Raw genomic sequence first — 14,630 nt, forward strand, 5'->3', positions numbered from 1 at the left:
AAATTGTAGGATGGCTTTATGAAGACTGTAAATGCCTTTTATGCAAAAAAATTCCAAAATTATTTTTTTTACATTTGTGGTCAAATTTAGCTAAAACACCAAGGCTATACCCCTGTAGAAAATGCCGAAAAGTCATTTTAAGGAAAAAATTATGTTACCAAAATTTAACAAAAACTTGATACTTAAGATGTTTAGATTACTTGAAATTATACTATAATACCATTTCATAGATGGACATTGTTAACAAAACTTTTTATTAGACGTAGTAGATTAGTTAAATATCCAAGGCTATATATACCCTTGTAGAAAATACCAAAAATCGCTGTTTTTGCAGGAAAAAGTAGACTAGTTAAATATCATTACAAATAAATTGTGTATTTGCATCCTCCCGCTTGGCTTAGTAGTTAAGGCGTGTGTCTAATCAGTTAGCTCGGGTTCGATTACACGATTGAGTTTTCAACAAGAGTATAGCTAAAACAATGTTTTTAACAAATCTTGCAAAAAGTGTCCACGTTTGAACAAAGGTGTCTTTGTCTTTTTTTTCCTCTTCGGGTTCGATTACACGATTGAGTTTTCAACAAGAGTATAGCTAAAACAATGTTTTTAACAAATCTTGCAAAAAGTGTCCACGTTTGAACAAAGGTGTCTTTAAAAAAGGAGGGTTCGGTATTTATTTAGTTGGACGTATCACACTATAGTTAAATTACATTACAAATAAAGGTTGAATTTTCATATTTCCCGTTAGCCTAGTGGTTAAGGCGCTTAACTGCTAATAAGTTAACTTGGGTTCGATTCCACGACTGTGCATCTTCAATATTGTTAGAAACAATGTTTTTAACGAATCTTGCAAGAAGTACTGACGTTTGAACAAAAGTATCCTTAAAAATGCAGAAGATTAGGTATTTATTTAGTTGGACGAATCAGACTATAGTTAAATAACATTACAAATAAAAGGGATATTTTCATCTTCCCCGTTAGCCTAGTGGTTAAGGCACTTGACTGCTAGTCAGTTAACTCGGGTTCGATCCACGATTGGGCATCTTCAAGAGTGGTAGAAACAATGTTTTTAACAAATCTTGCAAGAAGTGGTTACGTTTGAACGAAAGTACCCTTGAAAATGAAGATGATTAGATGCCGCCACGACAGCTGGAGTGGACAGTCGACTACTTGTGAGTTGGCTGTGCTGGGTTCGATATGGGGCACGGGCCCACAATGCGCTACGTCGCCGAATAAACGTCGCCTTCGGCGACGGAGTCGCCTCTTCGGAGTACTAGGCGCACATACCTCGGACTGTGTGTTCGCACGCATAAGGGGTTTCGAGCGACGACGACGTTGCGGTTGTTCAAGCCAACCATAATAAGTCGAATCACAGTTCGGGTTAAAGTAATACCGCCCTCGACGGATGTGGCGGGTTCAACAACCCGAACAACAGTGGTTTGTCAAAATTTTCTTTTTAAGTATCTAAAGTATCTTTCTTTAAGTGTCTAAGTAAGTATCTGAAAGTTTTCTAAGTGTCTCTAAAAAAGTAAAACTTTTTTTGGCGGAGCACTCACGGCTCCACCGCCGGAGGCGGTATTCGAACCGGCGACTGCAGCGACGCCGTACCGGCCCCCATCGCCTTTGGCGATGGTTATTCGGCGACTACGTCGCCGAAGCTGGGTATCGAACCCAGCATAGCCGACTCGCAAGTATTCGACTGTTCCACACCAGCTAGCGTGGCGGCACCTAATCGTCTGCATTTTGGAAGGTACATTCGTTCAAACGTAGACACTTGGTTGAAAGATTTGTTCAAAATAATTTTCCATCCACTCTTTAAGAATACCCAACTGTGGAATCGAACCCGAGCTGGATGCTTTGTAGCCTGTCGCTCTAACCACTGAGCTAACGCGGGAGATGAAAGAACGAAGTTTAATTGTAAAGATATATAACAAGTGTGATATGTCAATTAAAAAAAATTGCGCTCAACACAAATAAATCACAACTAAACAAAACAAACATTATAAAATGGGATACAATTTTAGAAGCATAAGATAGATTATTGCCGTCGACCACTCAACAAAACTTTGTAATTGTTTTTAAATTATATTCACCTTAATTTCAAGTGTTTTAATGTAAGTCAAACCCCTGCACACAAAGTCATCTAATATAAATCTGAATGCCATAATAATTGAATTACCAGGACAAGAAAACCTAGTTTTAATTTTTTAATTGGAACTATTTACAAGCGATAGCCTATACAACGTTTACAAAAAACAATTATTGATCAAAAAAGCTCCTGTTAAAAATTATCTTAGACTAATGAAATTTTTTTTATTGTTTATTGTCCAAATAGGAATACAATTTAAATTCACTAACTAAAAATAATATAGCTTACACTACAAATAAGGTTTTCAAATGACAGATTTTTTTTTAAATTTCAACCAAATGCATAAATTTTAAAACTTTTTTAGAAAAAGGATTTTAATTTATCTATAAGACATATCAGTAAGTGACAAAAACAACTACACAAAAATTAGGAACTTTATAAAAAATTGATTGGATTTCAAATGAGTTTTATTCAAAGTGCGGAAAAAACAATGATTTTTATGTGGAATAGGATGCCTTAAAAGCATAAATATTCTACAAAAGCATAAAAAAAAAAATTCAGTATAATATATTGGTTGTTGGAAAAAAGGGGGTTTTGATAAATTTTCTGGGCCATTGGCTTTGTATTGATAATGTACTGCACATTGATTAAGAGTTGCTTACTTGATTAAAGCTCGCTTTTGCTATCAGGGGACATGTTGTCCTTAAGAAATTTCATGAATTCGTTGACTTCACGTCCACCCTAGAGTAACCAAAAAAATTTTGTCAATATCGAAAATATAAAATAAATATTTTTTTTTTTTTAAAAGATTTTGTTTAAAATTTTAGTTTAATTGTTAAGATTAAATGAAATTTCAAAATACAGAATTTATACAATTTAAAAAAAAATAGTTATTTAAAACACTTGGGTTCACAACATGAAGTCAGTGATTCAATTCCCTCTGCTTCCATGTTTGTGCCTTACAGAAGGGCACTACAGTTGGTTTAAAATCTTGTAAATGGTATTTAAAGGGCACTACAGTTGGTTTAATTTTTTTTAACAAAAAATTAATTTTTTAAAATTTTTTTCAAACAAATAAATTTATTTTTTTACCTGATATTTTTGTGGACTGCTTTTGTTGTCCTTGGGTGCCCAGTAAATAGTTGGGAACCCGCTGACTGCAAATTGCTTGGGCGAGTCATTTGCTGTAGCATCAATCTTAGCAATTACTACATTGTTGTTGTCTGCCATCTTAACAATTCAGAAAAAAAAATTAGAAAATTTTTTTATTGAAAAAAAATAATTTTAAATTTAAAAAATATTAATTTTGAATTTGATATTAAAAAAATCAAGTATATAGTTTATTATCAATTAGAAAAAAACTTTATTACCTTTTCACCTAACTCGTCCCATTTCGGTGCCAGAGATTTGCAATGGCCACACCACGGTGCATAAAACTCAATCAAAACGTCTTTAGTATCGTCCATGACGATTTCGTCGAAATTTTGTCCGACAACCACAGTCACTGGACCGTCGTTGGGCTCCGGAACAGGCTCACTCTTAATGTAGGGAACTAATTCACCATTAAGATAGGCTTGAATGAAAGCTTGGTATGTGTCCATTCTATAAAAATTAAAATTATTTAAATTTCTGAGTTCATTTTAAATAGCCTAATTACAGGAAAAAGGCAAGACCATAAAGTTAAAGGGACAAAAATTAGTAGCTAACTTTTTTACAAGGAGATTTTCGGGTGCAATTTAAAATAGTTTGGTTAAGTATCAATTTGATGAAACATTTAAATGCAAATTATAGTGTTTTTAAATACCATTTACACAATGGTTAAATAAATATTTAAAAAATAAATATAGTCCTTGTTTTGAACTGATTAAAAATATGATTGAAAAAACTTTGAGCAAAACTTACTTGAAATCTTCGGTCATGGAGTATTTTCTGTCGTCCTTGCCAACAATAAAAATTGCCGGACTCTTGTCTCCCCTTGTGGAATCCTCGGGAGCCATCATCTTCATCTCCTCCAGGTTTCCGATGGTAAAGAACACTTTATCCTCAAATTGTTGACCCCACTTTAAGACTCTAAAAAAAATTTAAACAATTTAAAAATTCCTCCCAAAATATTTTTTTAATTGTGAAAGGCATAGGTGGACCCAGTTTACCCAATAAGTAACTTCATTAAATGACAATTTGTTACACAAAATATCAACTTCACATATGTTGATAAGTTAAATTAACCAAAATGTAACAAGGTATCAATATTGTTAAAATAACAATTAAATTAAAATGGACAATTAAAAAATCCTATTTTTTAACAAAAGTTAACAGGTCCGATAATAAATTTAAAGTTAACTTAAAATTAATTAACAATTAATGGATTAACAGTTTGGTGCCCACCTTTGGTAAAGGGTTTAAATAGCAAATGAAAAAAGATAAAATTGTCAAAAGAAATATTCACCGTACAAACAACTAAATAAAAAAATAATTAAAAAAATGTTTAATCCCAAAAACCTAAAATTTTCTTATTTTAGTTTATACCTGTTTCTGTAGTAGTTGCTGCCCTTTTTGTCCATTTTAAAATCAAGTTTGTTGACCAAGACAACGACCAACGGTCTTGAGAATTTGTCAAAGTTGCTGGGTGTGCAAGGGTAGCATTTTCCGAGCCTAAATAAAAAATTGTAGATTTTATAACAAAATGTTTATGCTAAAATTACTATTTTACTGGTATTTATTTTGGGATTATAAACTGATAATTGAAATTTATATATTTTAAAAGCGTTTAATCCATTAACTTTATTAGAGGCAATGACTTGGTACTTAAAAGAATTAGCTGGAATCGTTAAGTATAACAGAGCAATCTAGTAAAAACCGTAGAGTACGAAAAAGAATTAGCAAGGATCGAAAAGTTTGAGAGGAAATTAAACGAAAAGTTTGAGAGGAGTATGAGGGAGATTCAAGTAAAAACTGGTGATTCCATAAAAAAATTATTTTCGGTGGCTAATTTACCAGTTTTTCTTGAGGAAGGATTGAAGTCCGGATGGTTTGCCTTCAATGATCATCTCCTGTTCTTCAAATTTGCTTGCCAATCGCTTGGGTCGGTAAAATTTCATGACACTAAAAAAATTTTTTTTTTTAGAAATTTGGAATTATTTGAAAATCTATATAGGCCTATATATTTATACCAAAATACAGTTTGAGGTAGCAAATGTTACTTATAATTCATACTAATTTTTTGCAATAAATTCCACAAGAGCCTAATTAATAGCGCTAATAGCACAAAAGCAACACAGGTAAAATTAAACCGTAGTCTGTATTTATATAAATAAATTATCAAGATTGCACGCACTGAATATATACGTATATACAATACCACTCCGAGTGTGTATAAGTTAATAATTAGTTAAATAACCCTATAGGAAAAGAGCTTACTTTTTGGCATCAGCTTTGGTCATAACCTCCTCAGAAGTTGTGAAAGCGAACTTGTAGTCGTCACGAAGTGTTCCAGCAGCTGCTTGAAAGTCTTTTAATTCAGAATTGCCAGCCTCATAAAAACCTGTTTAAGTTTAACAAAGTCACTTTTTTTGTGTATATCTTTATCCTCGATGTAAGAAAGTCGAATGCACAACTTAAACATAGAGTAACATCAGTTACTCCAACCCAGTCTCAAGTTGCCTGTGGCAGTTTGGGATATTATAGATTATAATTGCCTGAAAATTATACTGCTGTTTAAGTGCTGGCTTAGCAGGAGTTCATACCGTTTATAGCGCTTACTAAAGGGCGCTACAGCATGAGATCAGTAGGAATTGAACCCACGACCTCAAGTGTGGTGTAGCAAGTGTTTTTACCAGTACACCACGCTGCCGGTCCATGCTGACTTTGATATCACTTTGAAGTTGTTTAATAAAAAAATTACTGTAATTCAAGTAAATTAGCGAATCAACCAAAAAAGGTTCAGGCGATAATAAAACTTTCGTGTATATTAGTGTATTGTTACGATCTATTTTTAACCGGTTCCACACTTTTATAATTACATCATCATAATCCTGCGTAAATGTAGGTTACTGCAGGGCATTTAAGAACAAAAACTTTTCATAATCTCACAATGCGTATTTTCCATCCTCGCATTTCGTTTCGTTAAGTAGTTGCGCAATTTTTTATATACATAACAGTCTTGATGTCTTGTTTTTTGTGCGAAAAATAATTAACGATTGTTTAACAATACGTTACATTTTAAAAATGCCACTTAACGCATCAGGTGTTATTAAAAAACGAAGATTATGACTTGGACCTAACTATTGCTCTAAAAATACGACCTCATTTTTAGCGAATCGTTTTTTAAACTTTAATTCGTACCCTGTATTTATATATACTTCTGTAATTTTAATAAATAGACTTCATATTTTGTGGGACAAAATTTATTTTCTTACCAATTACAACCGGCATATCTTTTTCCAAAAATGCCTCATAAGACTCAACAGTTTCAAGATTCTTAGCAGCAGGGCCAGCTTGCTTTTGGATTGTCTGTACAATTGCATCTAAAAAGATTAAACATAACAGATGATTTTGGGTTGAAATTATATTAAAAACATTTTTGAACAAAATAAAAAAAACAATTAAAAAAAGGTTAGAAAAAAAAATTAAAATTTAAAAGGGCATTTTGCTTTACACTTCCAACCCAAAAACAGTTTTTAGCAAATTAAAATAAAAACATTTAAAAGGGTAAAGGCTAAAAGCCATATTCACATTAAACAAAAAAAGGTGAATGCGGGTCTAGAGGTTAGAAACTAGAATAACCACAACCACAATAACTACCTGCGGTTCTACCACCATTATAGTCCTGCACATTGTCTGGGCCACGGAAAATCTTTAACGTGGGGTAACCAGACACGCCGTACTTAGAACAAACACTCTGGTGAGCTGTGCAATCGACCTAACAAACAAATTCTAAGTTAGTACAAAGCTATGTTAGTTTAATAACTATTGTTGATATTATATTTTAGTACCTTAACTGGATTTCAATTTTTTTCCAGGTAAAATGTATATCTGCCAAAGATTTATTTTGTGACAAGGATAAAAATTAACGAGGAAAGTTTACACTGGATTTTGGCAAATTTACCACCTTTATTTTAGTAATAAAAATAATAAAACTTAAAATAAATACTTCCACATTTCTACCAATGTCATGCAATTAAGTTATGTAAATTAATTACCAATTAAAACATTTTTAGTAATACATATAAATTCAACTAACCTATCCGCATCCCCATTAAAATGCCAACCTACTATTTTTATCACCAGGGCACCCACTGTTTTTTAACACCATCACAACCCTATCACATTATACCTGCCGTCCTTTTGCCCTTATAGGGCTTTAAAAACTTCCCATTTCTATACATTCTTAAAGATGGGTAACCCTGTATCTCTTCCCTTTTGCAAACGTTTTTATTTTTTGAACAGTCGACCTTATTATTAGAACAACCACACATTTATATATATAAATAATTAATGGTTTGAAACATTTGTTAAAGGTGAATAATGAACTAATAAAAATAAATATATAAACCAGTCTGAAAAGTAGGGCAGCGTGCATGCTTGAGATTTATTTGTTAAAAAAATTATGAATTATGGCAACATCACTTATAAATATGTATGTATAACAATTATATATGTATTGATTTACCTTCGCAATTGAAATTGGTGGGTCATTTTCTTTTAATGTAGTTGCAGCTCTTTCATATTCAGGAGCTAATTTCTTGCAGTGGCCACACCTGAAGAGTAAAATATAGATTTAATGTTCAACACAACTACGGACCACATTGGTCTGTTCGTGAATGAGGATTAATTTTACACAAGAAAATTTTGTGTAAATTAGTTTTTAAGCACATTTAGTCAGTTATTAGTTCATACTATAATAAAATAGAATTTATTTAATTAATTAAATGTTAATATTGGTACAACGTGGAAAAAATAAATTAAAAATAAACATTTTTATAATATTGACTGTTAATATACAGATATATAAGTTAATAAAATAAATCAATATTTTTAAGCATTTACAAAATGGCGTGGTTTTACGAAATGAATATCAATCTACAACTTCTTTTTTTTGTTTATGTATTAAAATAAACTTACCATGGAGCAAAAAATTCTACCAAAAGCAAATTATGCTTTTCGACCGCGGCCGCAAAATTAGATTCAGTTAATTCCAATACATCACTTTTTTGTCCACAGGCAAAGGCGAAAGCCAAACAAAAAACAAGAAAATGTTTCATTTTAATTTGATTTAACGAACTACCTATTTAACAAACCTAACAAAAACAACAGTACTAAAAGAAAACTAATTCAAATAAATCGTTAACGTTGCACTGATTGAGTTCTGACGTGTATTTATTTCATGCCGGCTGCGCTATCCCACGTTGGCCGATTTTGATTGGTCTATAATTATAAAATAAGCGTAGCGTTTAATTTCGTGCATTTCGAGTTATCCTCACAAAGCGTAACACAAAGTCAAGATTTTAGTTTATTAAACTTGAACAAGTTGTGCAATAATTTATTTTAAAAAATATACAAATTAGATTTTAGTTATTTATTAAAATATTAAGTGCAAACGGCTATAAATTAAAAATCCACAAAATCTTTTTTAATACCTTATTAAATAAAATGAATGAAGAAACCTTATCAATACACAAAAATATGGCCTCAAATTTGCATTTAAAATTAAAAAAAACTACAAGTCAAATTGTCAAACCACCGTTGGGGTAAACGTCAATTATGTCATGACATTAAACGTTGGTGACACGTGTTTTGTCACGTGTTGACACCTCTTATCTTTGGTTGTTGCACAAAATGTGTAAAAAGTTGAAGACAACCTTAAAAAAACTATTGCCAACTGTTGCAATTATTAACAAAATTACGTGTAAACTTAAAGTACGTCCTATTGGCTACTAATAATAATATAGTGACGTACAAAAGAGTGTACATTTAAAACAGGCGTAATGTTTCACATGGCGCTTTATATGGTTTAAATATTGATTCAAAAATGCAACGTACAATAGGGGCTTAATATAAACCATCAAGTGTCAACATAATGCTATAGGAAAGTTTGCAGATGTTGAAGGCTACGATTAATGATTATTTTGTGACTGCGCATGTGCAACGTGTGCAAGTTGACAGTATTTCACAATTTAATAAAGCCAACATTGAGGTTTGTGTGTTTTGAATTTAATTTTTTTAAGGCGTTTGTTATATAATTTTAATATACCACACTTTAAAAATGGCCTGGATTACTAATGTTAACTAAAAATATTTGGTTTAACTCTAAATGCTTGCAGTGAATTTATAACGCAAGCCTATATCTAATGTCCTTTTCGTCAAGCTCATAGCAAAAAAGGTATAACGAGGTAAATGACCAGCGTTGTTGTTTTTAAATGACTATTCTGAATAAGAAGTCAGTAGCCTATTTGTTTAGTTTCTGTAACTATTTTTACCCTTAACGGTTTTACGTCACTGACCAAATTTACCGCCACATGTTATTTTCGCACAAGATTAACTATTTTCGACGGTCAATCGGCTATAAAAACCACAATATTCTTGTAGAATTTATCGTTTAAATTGACAACTCAAGTCGAACGCAACGAAATTAAGAAAACATGAAGTTTATCATTCTCGCACTACTCGTGTCAGTTGCCGGTAAGTTTTAGTATCTAGCAAAAATAGGATATCGTTTTTAAAAACTTGTTGTTTACAGCTGCCGACAAAGTTATCGGCGGTGTGGAGGCAGATAAAGGTGAAGCCCCTTACATTGTTAACTTGAAGTACAATGGCGCTTTCCGATGCGGAGGTTCAATTGTTGCTCCAGGATGGGTGGTAACCGCTGCTCACTGCAAGACATCAGGGTATACAAGTTATTTATTTAACAATGTCCCCAACTAATTTTTTTGCTAGTGCATCGGTTGAGTACAAATATTTTGTTTTAAGTAACGCAGACCTAAACTTTATTTTAATTTTGTAAAATGATCTTATTTCGAACCATCATTTTTTGAACAGATTTGGAGTATTAACCGTTACTGGTGGAGACCATCTTATTAACAATAACGAAGGTACAGAGCAAACCATCACTGTTACCAATGAAATCGACCACCCTTCATACAACACCAACACCCTCGAGCACGACATCATGATGCTTCAACTCGAGGTAAACAACTTTTATTTATTTTTCGAAATCGACTTGCTTTACAACAAAACCACTAATATATTGAAAATACTGGGCAAATCATCAAGGCTTGGCAGAACAGTTTTTATAAACACTATAATACCATCTTGTGCGTGACTATTTAACATATTTGTAGTCAAAGTAACCTATGTTTAAGTGTATTTTAGTTGCCTTTAATAACAACGTGTCTTTTACATTAAATGATTCGAATATTTTCAGAGCACATTTAAAATGAACCAATACGTACAAGCTGCTAGTCTTCCAGGCTCCATGGTGGATCCAGCTGTAGGTTTGGAATGCAAGGTACTTGGTTGGGGAAACACCCGACAGATAGGAAGTAAGTTTAAAAGGATTTAATTTTTGTTGAGCATTTGTTTTTGCTTGGTAAAGGCACAAGCAAAAAAATTATAAAACAAAATTTTCACTTGCAACATGTTTTAACTTGAAATTTCATTTTAGCCAATCTTCCAAATGAGTTGCAAGTTGTAATGGTACCAGTTGTATCAAACTTGGATTGTAACAGAGCATATGGCGGTGGAATCACAAGCGGTATGATCTGTCTTGGTTTACTTAACGTCGGAGGCAAAGACGCTTGCCAGGTAGATTGTCACTAGTACTTGTTCTCGAAATTTCTAATCTAGTTTTTGTTACAAGAATCGGGTGTTTGATATTTAAACCGCGTGTCTGAGCTATAAAAACTAGCCTCATCTGAGCGGGAAAATTTGATGTTATTTTACAGGGTGATTCCGGCGGCCCAGTTGAATGTAACGGTGATCTTCATGGAGTTACCTCATGGGGTATCGGCTGTGCAAGACCAGAATACCCAGGTGTCTACACCCGTGTATCTCACTACATTGATTTCATCAACAGTTACGTTTAAGATGTAAATTAAGATGGCAGCAAAATAAACCATGCGCAAAAAAAATTGTCTGGTGTTTTATAATAGAATTCGAAAACTAACATGACTTATATTAAGCTAAAATATAAGAGTGACTTCTTGATGGTAGTTTTAGGAAAGTAGCTAAATAGACAAATAAAATGTAAATATAGGTAGGTGTTTTTAAAACTAGGTATTCTACAGATGTTAAGAGCTGTGTATGTGTATGTTTAATTATACAAAAGAACCCAATTAAAGAAAAGCTTGATACACGTAAACAAATCTTTATTAACTACTCCACTAGAAAATTCTTCCACAGCATGGCGTAGTGATCAAAAAATTTGACTTTACAGCATGAGGTCCTGGGTTTGAACCCCACTGCTCTCATGCTAAAACGTTTCGGAGTATGGCGCCAAAAACTGTATAAACTTCTGCTGAACCAACAGCTTTTAATTAGCGGGAAATTATATTTAATAATACCACAAACAGTCTTAAGCAACTCGAGATTGGGTCGGGGTAACTGATGTTACTTTATGTTTAGGTCGTGAAGTCGACCTTACCACATCGAGGACAAATTATGTGTAAAAAATATGTTTAAATTCTTGATATTGACTCTTTTCTTGAACAATAACAAAATAACTAATAAAAACCATATTGACATTTAGCTAACGGTTAGACAGTTCATACAATAATATGGAGCTTTATGGACGATGCATAGCTATATGCATTTCCTGCATCAATAAATATGCTTAAGTGTAAAAATAGGTATCGTCCCATTGGACAATCACAATAACCTTGATACCGATAATATAGCGAAGTTTATTTAACAGAAGCTTTGTTTCACATGGCACATCAAATAGTAGTTCAAAAGTACAACGCGTACTTATGGTTTAAAATACACTTTATGGAGTTAACCACGATAAAGCTATTTGTAATACAACCGAAAAGTTTGCAGAGATGTTGTACAAGAGTATTAGAGCAACGCGAGTGTAGCTATAACAATTGGCCCAGGCCTTTTGTAACTTTCATGATTTGCCCTATTAGTCCTAATGATCATGCGACCCGGTGTTTTAATCGCCAATTTATGAGTAAAAATACATTTTGAATGATCATAAAACTATAAAAACAACAAAAAATTGTTTAAATTCATATTCCGGCCCACAATTTATACAAGAAAGCAACAACTTAAAAATTTCGTTATCTAATATATAAAAATGCACCCATGTATCCTAGAGTAACGCTTTAGTTACCCAAGTCAAACTAAACGGACAAAATACAAATACATTCTTTACAAAATTGAACTCAAGATATTAGACTGAAAAGAGTATCGGCAACCTGATAAAACAATTTTCAGAAATGGAGAATGTTAACACATTCGGTGATTCAACCACGGAACGTGTCCTAAAAGTTTTTAAAAATGTAATCTTAACAAAGATAACGCTAAAACAATAAGAGAAAGTTTGCAGATGTTCTCTGATGTTTTATGGGATACAATGGATTTGAAAAATGCTTACTATAATAAGCTGTTAGTTATAATTAAACTTAGAGTTTGTTTTGAGGCTAGACTGTGTCCTCAAATAGATTGAACTCACGAACTTTTTAAATATGCAACGTTGCAATAAACATGTGAGATACAACACATTTAAAATTGTCTAGGATACTTAAACAAACTAAATGGTACTTGATCTAATTCTAAAAGTTATCTTGGAGTTTAGTCATATCATAAGACTTTACCCAAAAATTGATTTTTTCGAGTCGTAAAAAACAACAATGTTCAGTTTGCTTGTTGCAACTTAACTTGCTAAAACGAATAAACCAGAATCTAAATTATAGATCTGTGTGTCTATTTTGCCCTTGACGGTAAGGTTAACTACGTGACTAGTTATTTGAATCGCCAATTGACACATGTTGTTTTTCGCACGAGTAAAAATACATTTTAAGTGGTTATTATGCTATAAAAACAATAGAAAATCAGTCAAATTTATCCATAACTGAACATCTTAGGTCGTAAAAAAATACGAAATTAAGAAAAATGAAGTTTATCATTCTTGCACTACTCGTGTCAGTTGCCGGTAAGTTTTATTAACTAGCAAAAATAAAACCTTTTTTTTTAAAAACTTGTTGTTCTCAGCTGCCGATAAGATCATTGGTGGTACGGCAGCAAATAAAGGTGAAGCCCCTTACATTGTTAACTTGAAGTACGAGGGTTCCTTCAGATGCGGAGGTTCAGTTGTTGCTGCAGGATGGGTAGTTACCGCTGCTCATTGCGAGGCATCACGGTATATCACTTTTTTATTAAAATATTTTAGACATTAATTTTATTGCTGGTTTGTGGCTTGGTAAAAACAATTTATCCTATATTCAACTTTTGGTTAAACTTAACCATAGTTTTGTAAAAGTAAAACATTTTTACTAACCAAGTTTTGTTTTTTTTTACTCAACAGATTTGGAACTTTAACAGTGACCGCTGGAGATCATTTCATTTCAAGTAATGATGGTACAGAGCAAACTCTTGAAGTTCGAAGTCAGATTCCCCACCAAAACTACAACACGAACACCCTTGAGCACGACATTATGATGCTTCAACTTGCTGTAAGAACAATTTTACATTTGTTGTAATAAAATGTTATGCCCCCTTTTTACATCACATTTTATGTAGTCTTGATATATTCTATTTTGGTTTACTTTAATTGTCATTAATGACAATGCCATTAGATAAAATGTTTCACACATTTACAGGGGACATTTTCAATGAACAGTAACGTGGCTGCTGCTTCTCTTCCAGGCTCTATGGTAGATCCAGCGGTAGGAACGAATTGCAAAGTACTTGGTTGGGGAAATACTCGAACAGTAGGAAGTAAGTTCGAAATTATAAATTGTTAAGTTAGCTTTTACCTAATAAAGACACTTTTTCCACAGCCAATTATCCCAATGAATTGCAAAAGGTAACTGTTCCAGTTGTATCCAACTTTGATTGTAACAGAGCATACGGCGGTGGAATTACAAGCGGTATGATCTGTCTTGGTTTACTTAATGAAGGAGGCAAAGACGCTTGCCAGGTAGGTTGTTACTAGAATTTGATTTGCTTGGCTAAGAATATAAATGTTAATACTGTGTTCACCAAAAAATAATCTTATTAGATCCGAAAAAACTGAAGTTGTTTTACAGGGTGATTCCGGTGGCCCAGTTGAATGTAACGGTAAACTTCATGGAGTTACCTCATGGGGTATCGGCTGTGCAAGACCAGAATACCCAGGTGTCTACACCCGTGTATCTCACTACATTAGTTTTATCAACCAATATGCTTTCTAAGAGTATGTGGTTGCTTGCAGCAGATTATACAGCTTTAACGTTAATTAATTGCTGTTTGCTGAAATAAAACAAATCCAATAAGCATGACTTTTAATCTATAGGAAATTTAACCGTAGGGTCAAATCGAGGAATCTTGGTTTAAAATCGTTTTCTAT

The 14,630-nt window shown here is 32.8% G+C and overlaps 3 protein-coding genes across 3 annotated transcripts; 2 read left to right on the top strand and 1 right to left on the bottom strand.

The window, feature by feature from the left end:
- Positions 1–1,789: 1,789 nt before the first annotated feature.
- On the bottom strand, positions 1,790–8,440 carry LOC145754747 (protein disulfide-isomerase A3-like). The gene is made up of 11 exons (XM_082570857.1): positions 8,207–8,440; positions 7,755–7,842; positions 6,887–7,004; positions 6,502–6,609; positions 5,504–5,627; positions 5,081–5,188; positions 4,613–4,738; positions 3,989–4,156; positions 3,457–3,688; positions 3,179–3,316; positions 1,790–2,827 (listed from the first exon to the last, which is right to left on the bottom strand). The coding sequence occupies exons 1-11, from the start codon at positions 8,344–8,346 to the stop codon at positions 2,753–2,755; spliced, it is 1,425 nt and encodes a 474-aa protein (XP_082426983.1). The 5' UTR covers positions 8,347–8,440; the 3' UTR covers positions 1,790–2,752.
- A 1,283-nt stretch (positions 8,441–9,723) lies between these two features.
- On the top strand, positions 9,724–11,166 carry LOC145755739 (trypsin-like). The gene is made up of 6 exons (XM_082571986.1): positions 9,724–9,763; positions 9,822–9,977; positions 10,129–10,268; positions 10,506–10,623; positions 10,746–10,885; positions 11,026–11,166. Exons 1-6 carry the CDS (start codon positions 9,724–9,726, stop codon positions 11,164–11,166), a joined length of 735 nt encoding a protein of 244 aa, XP_082428112.1.
- A 2,029-nt stretch (positions 11,167–13,195) lies between these two features.
- LOC145755740 (trypsin-like) lies at positions 13,196–14,475 on the top strand. The gene is made up of 6 exons (XM_082571987.1): positions 13,196–13,235; positions 13,295–13,442; positions 13,608–13,755; positions 13,903–14,020; positions 14,083–14,222; positions 14,332–14,475. Exons 1-6 carry the CDS (start codon positions 13,196–13,198, stop codon positions 14,473–14,475), a joined length of 738 nt encoding a protein of 245 aa, XP_082428113.1.
- Positions 14,476–14,630: the final 155 nt, after the last annotated feature.

This window comes from Corella eumyota, chromosome 6, assembly GCF_963082875.1.
Source record: "Corella eumyota chromosome 6, kaCorEumy4.1, whole genome shotgun sequence".
Taxonomy (NCBI): domain Eukaryota; kingdom Metazoa; phylum Chordata; class Ascidiacea; order Phlebobranchia; family Corellidae; genus Corella; species Corella eumyota.

Excerpts from the sequence above, each read along its gene's own strand:
- LOC145755740 (XM_082571987.1), top strand. The coding sequence starts at position 13,196 with ATGAAGTTTATCATTCTTGCACTACTCGTGTCAGTTGCCG. Across the intron at positions 13,236-13,294 it reads ACTACTCGTGTCAGTTGCCG|CTGCCGATAAGATCATTGGT; the intron begins GTAAGTTTTATT and ends TGTTGTTCTCAG. Across the intron at positions 13,756-13,902 it reads TTATGATGCTTCAACTTGCT|GGGACATTTTCAATGAACAG; the intron begins GTAAGAACAATT and ends ACACATTTACAG.
- LOC145754747 (XM_082570857.1), bottom strand. The coding sequence starts at position 8,346 with ATGAAACATTTTCTTGTTTTTTGTTTGGCTTTCGCCTTTGCCTGTGGA. Across the intron at positions 7,005-7,754 it reads CACCAATTTCAATTGCGAAG|GTCGATTGCACAGCTCACCA; the intron begins GTAAATCAATAC and ends TTTGTTTGTTAG. Across the intron at positions 3,689-3,988 it reads TCCATGACCGAAGATTTCAA|AATGGACACATACCAAGCTT; the intron begins GTAAGTTTTGCT and ends TAATTTTTATAG.
- LOC145755739 (XM_082571986.1), top strand. The coding sequence starts at position 9,724 with ATGAAGTTTATCATTCTCGCACTACTCGTGTCAGTTGCCG. Across the intron at positions 9,764-9,821 it reads ACTACTCGTGTCAGTTGCCG|CTGCCGACAAAGTTATCGGC; the intron begins GTAAGTTTTAGT and ends TGTTGTTTACAG. Across the intron at positions 10,624-10,745 it reads AAACACCCGACAGATAGGAA|CCAATCTTCCAAATGAGTTG; the intron begins GTAAGTTTAAAA and ends ATTTCATTTTAG.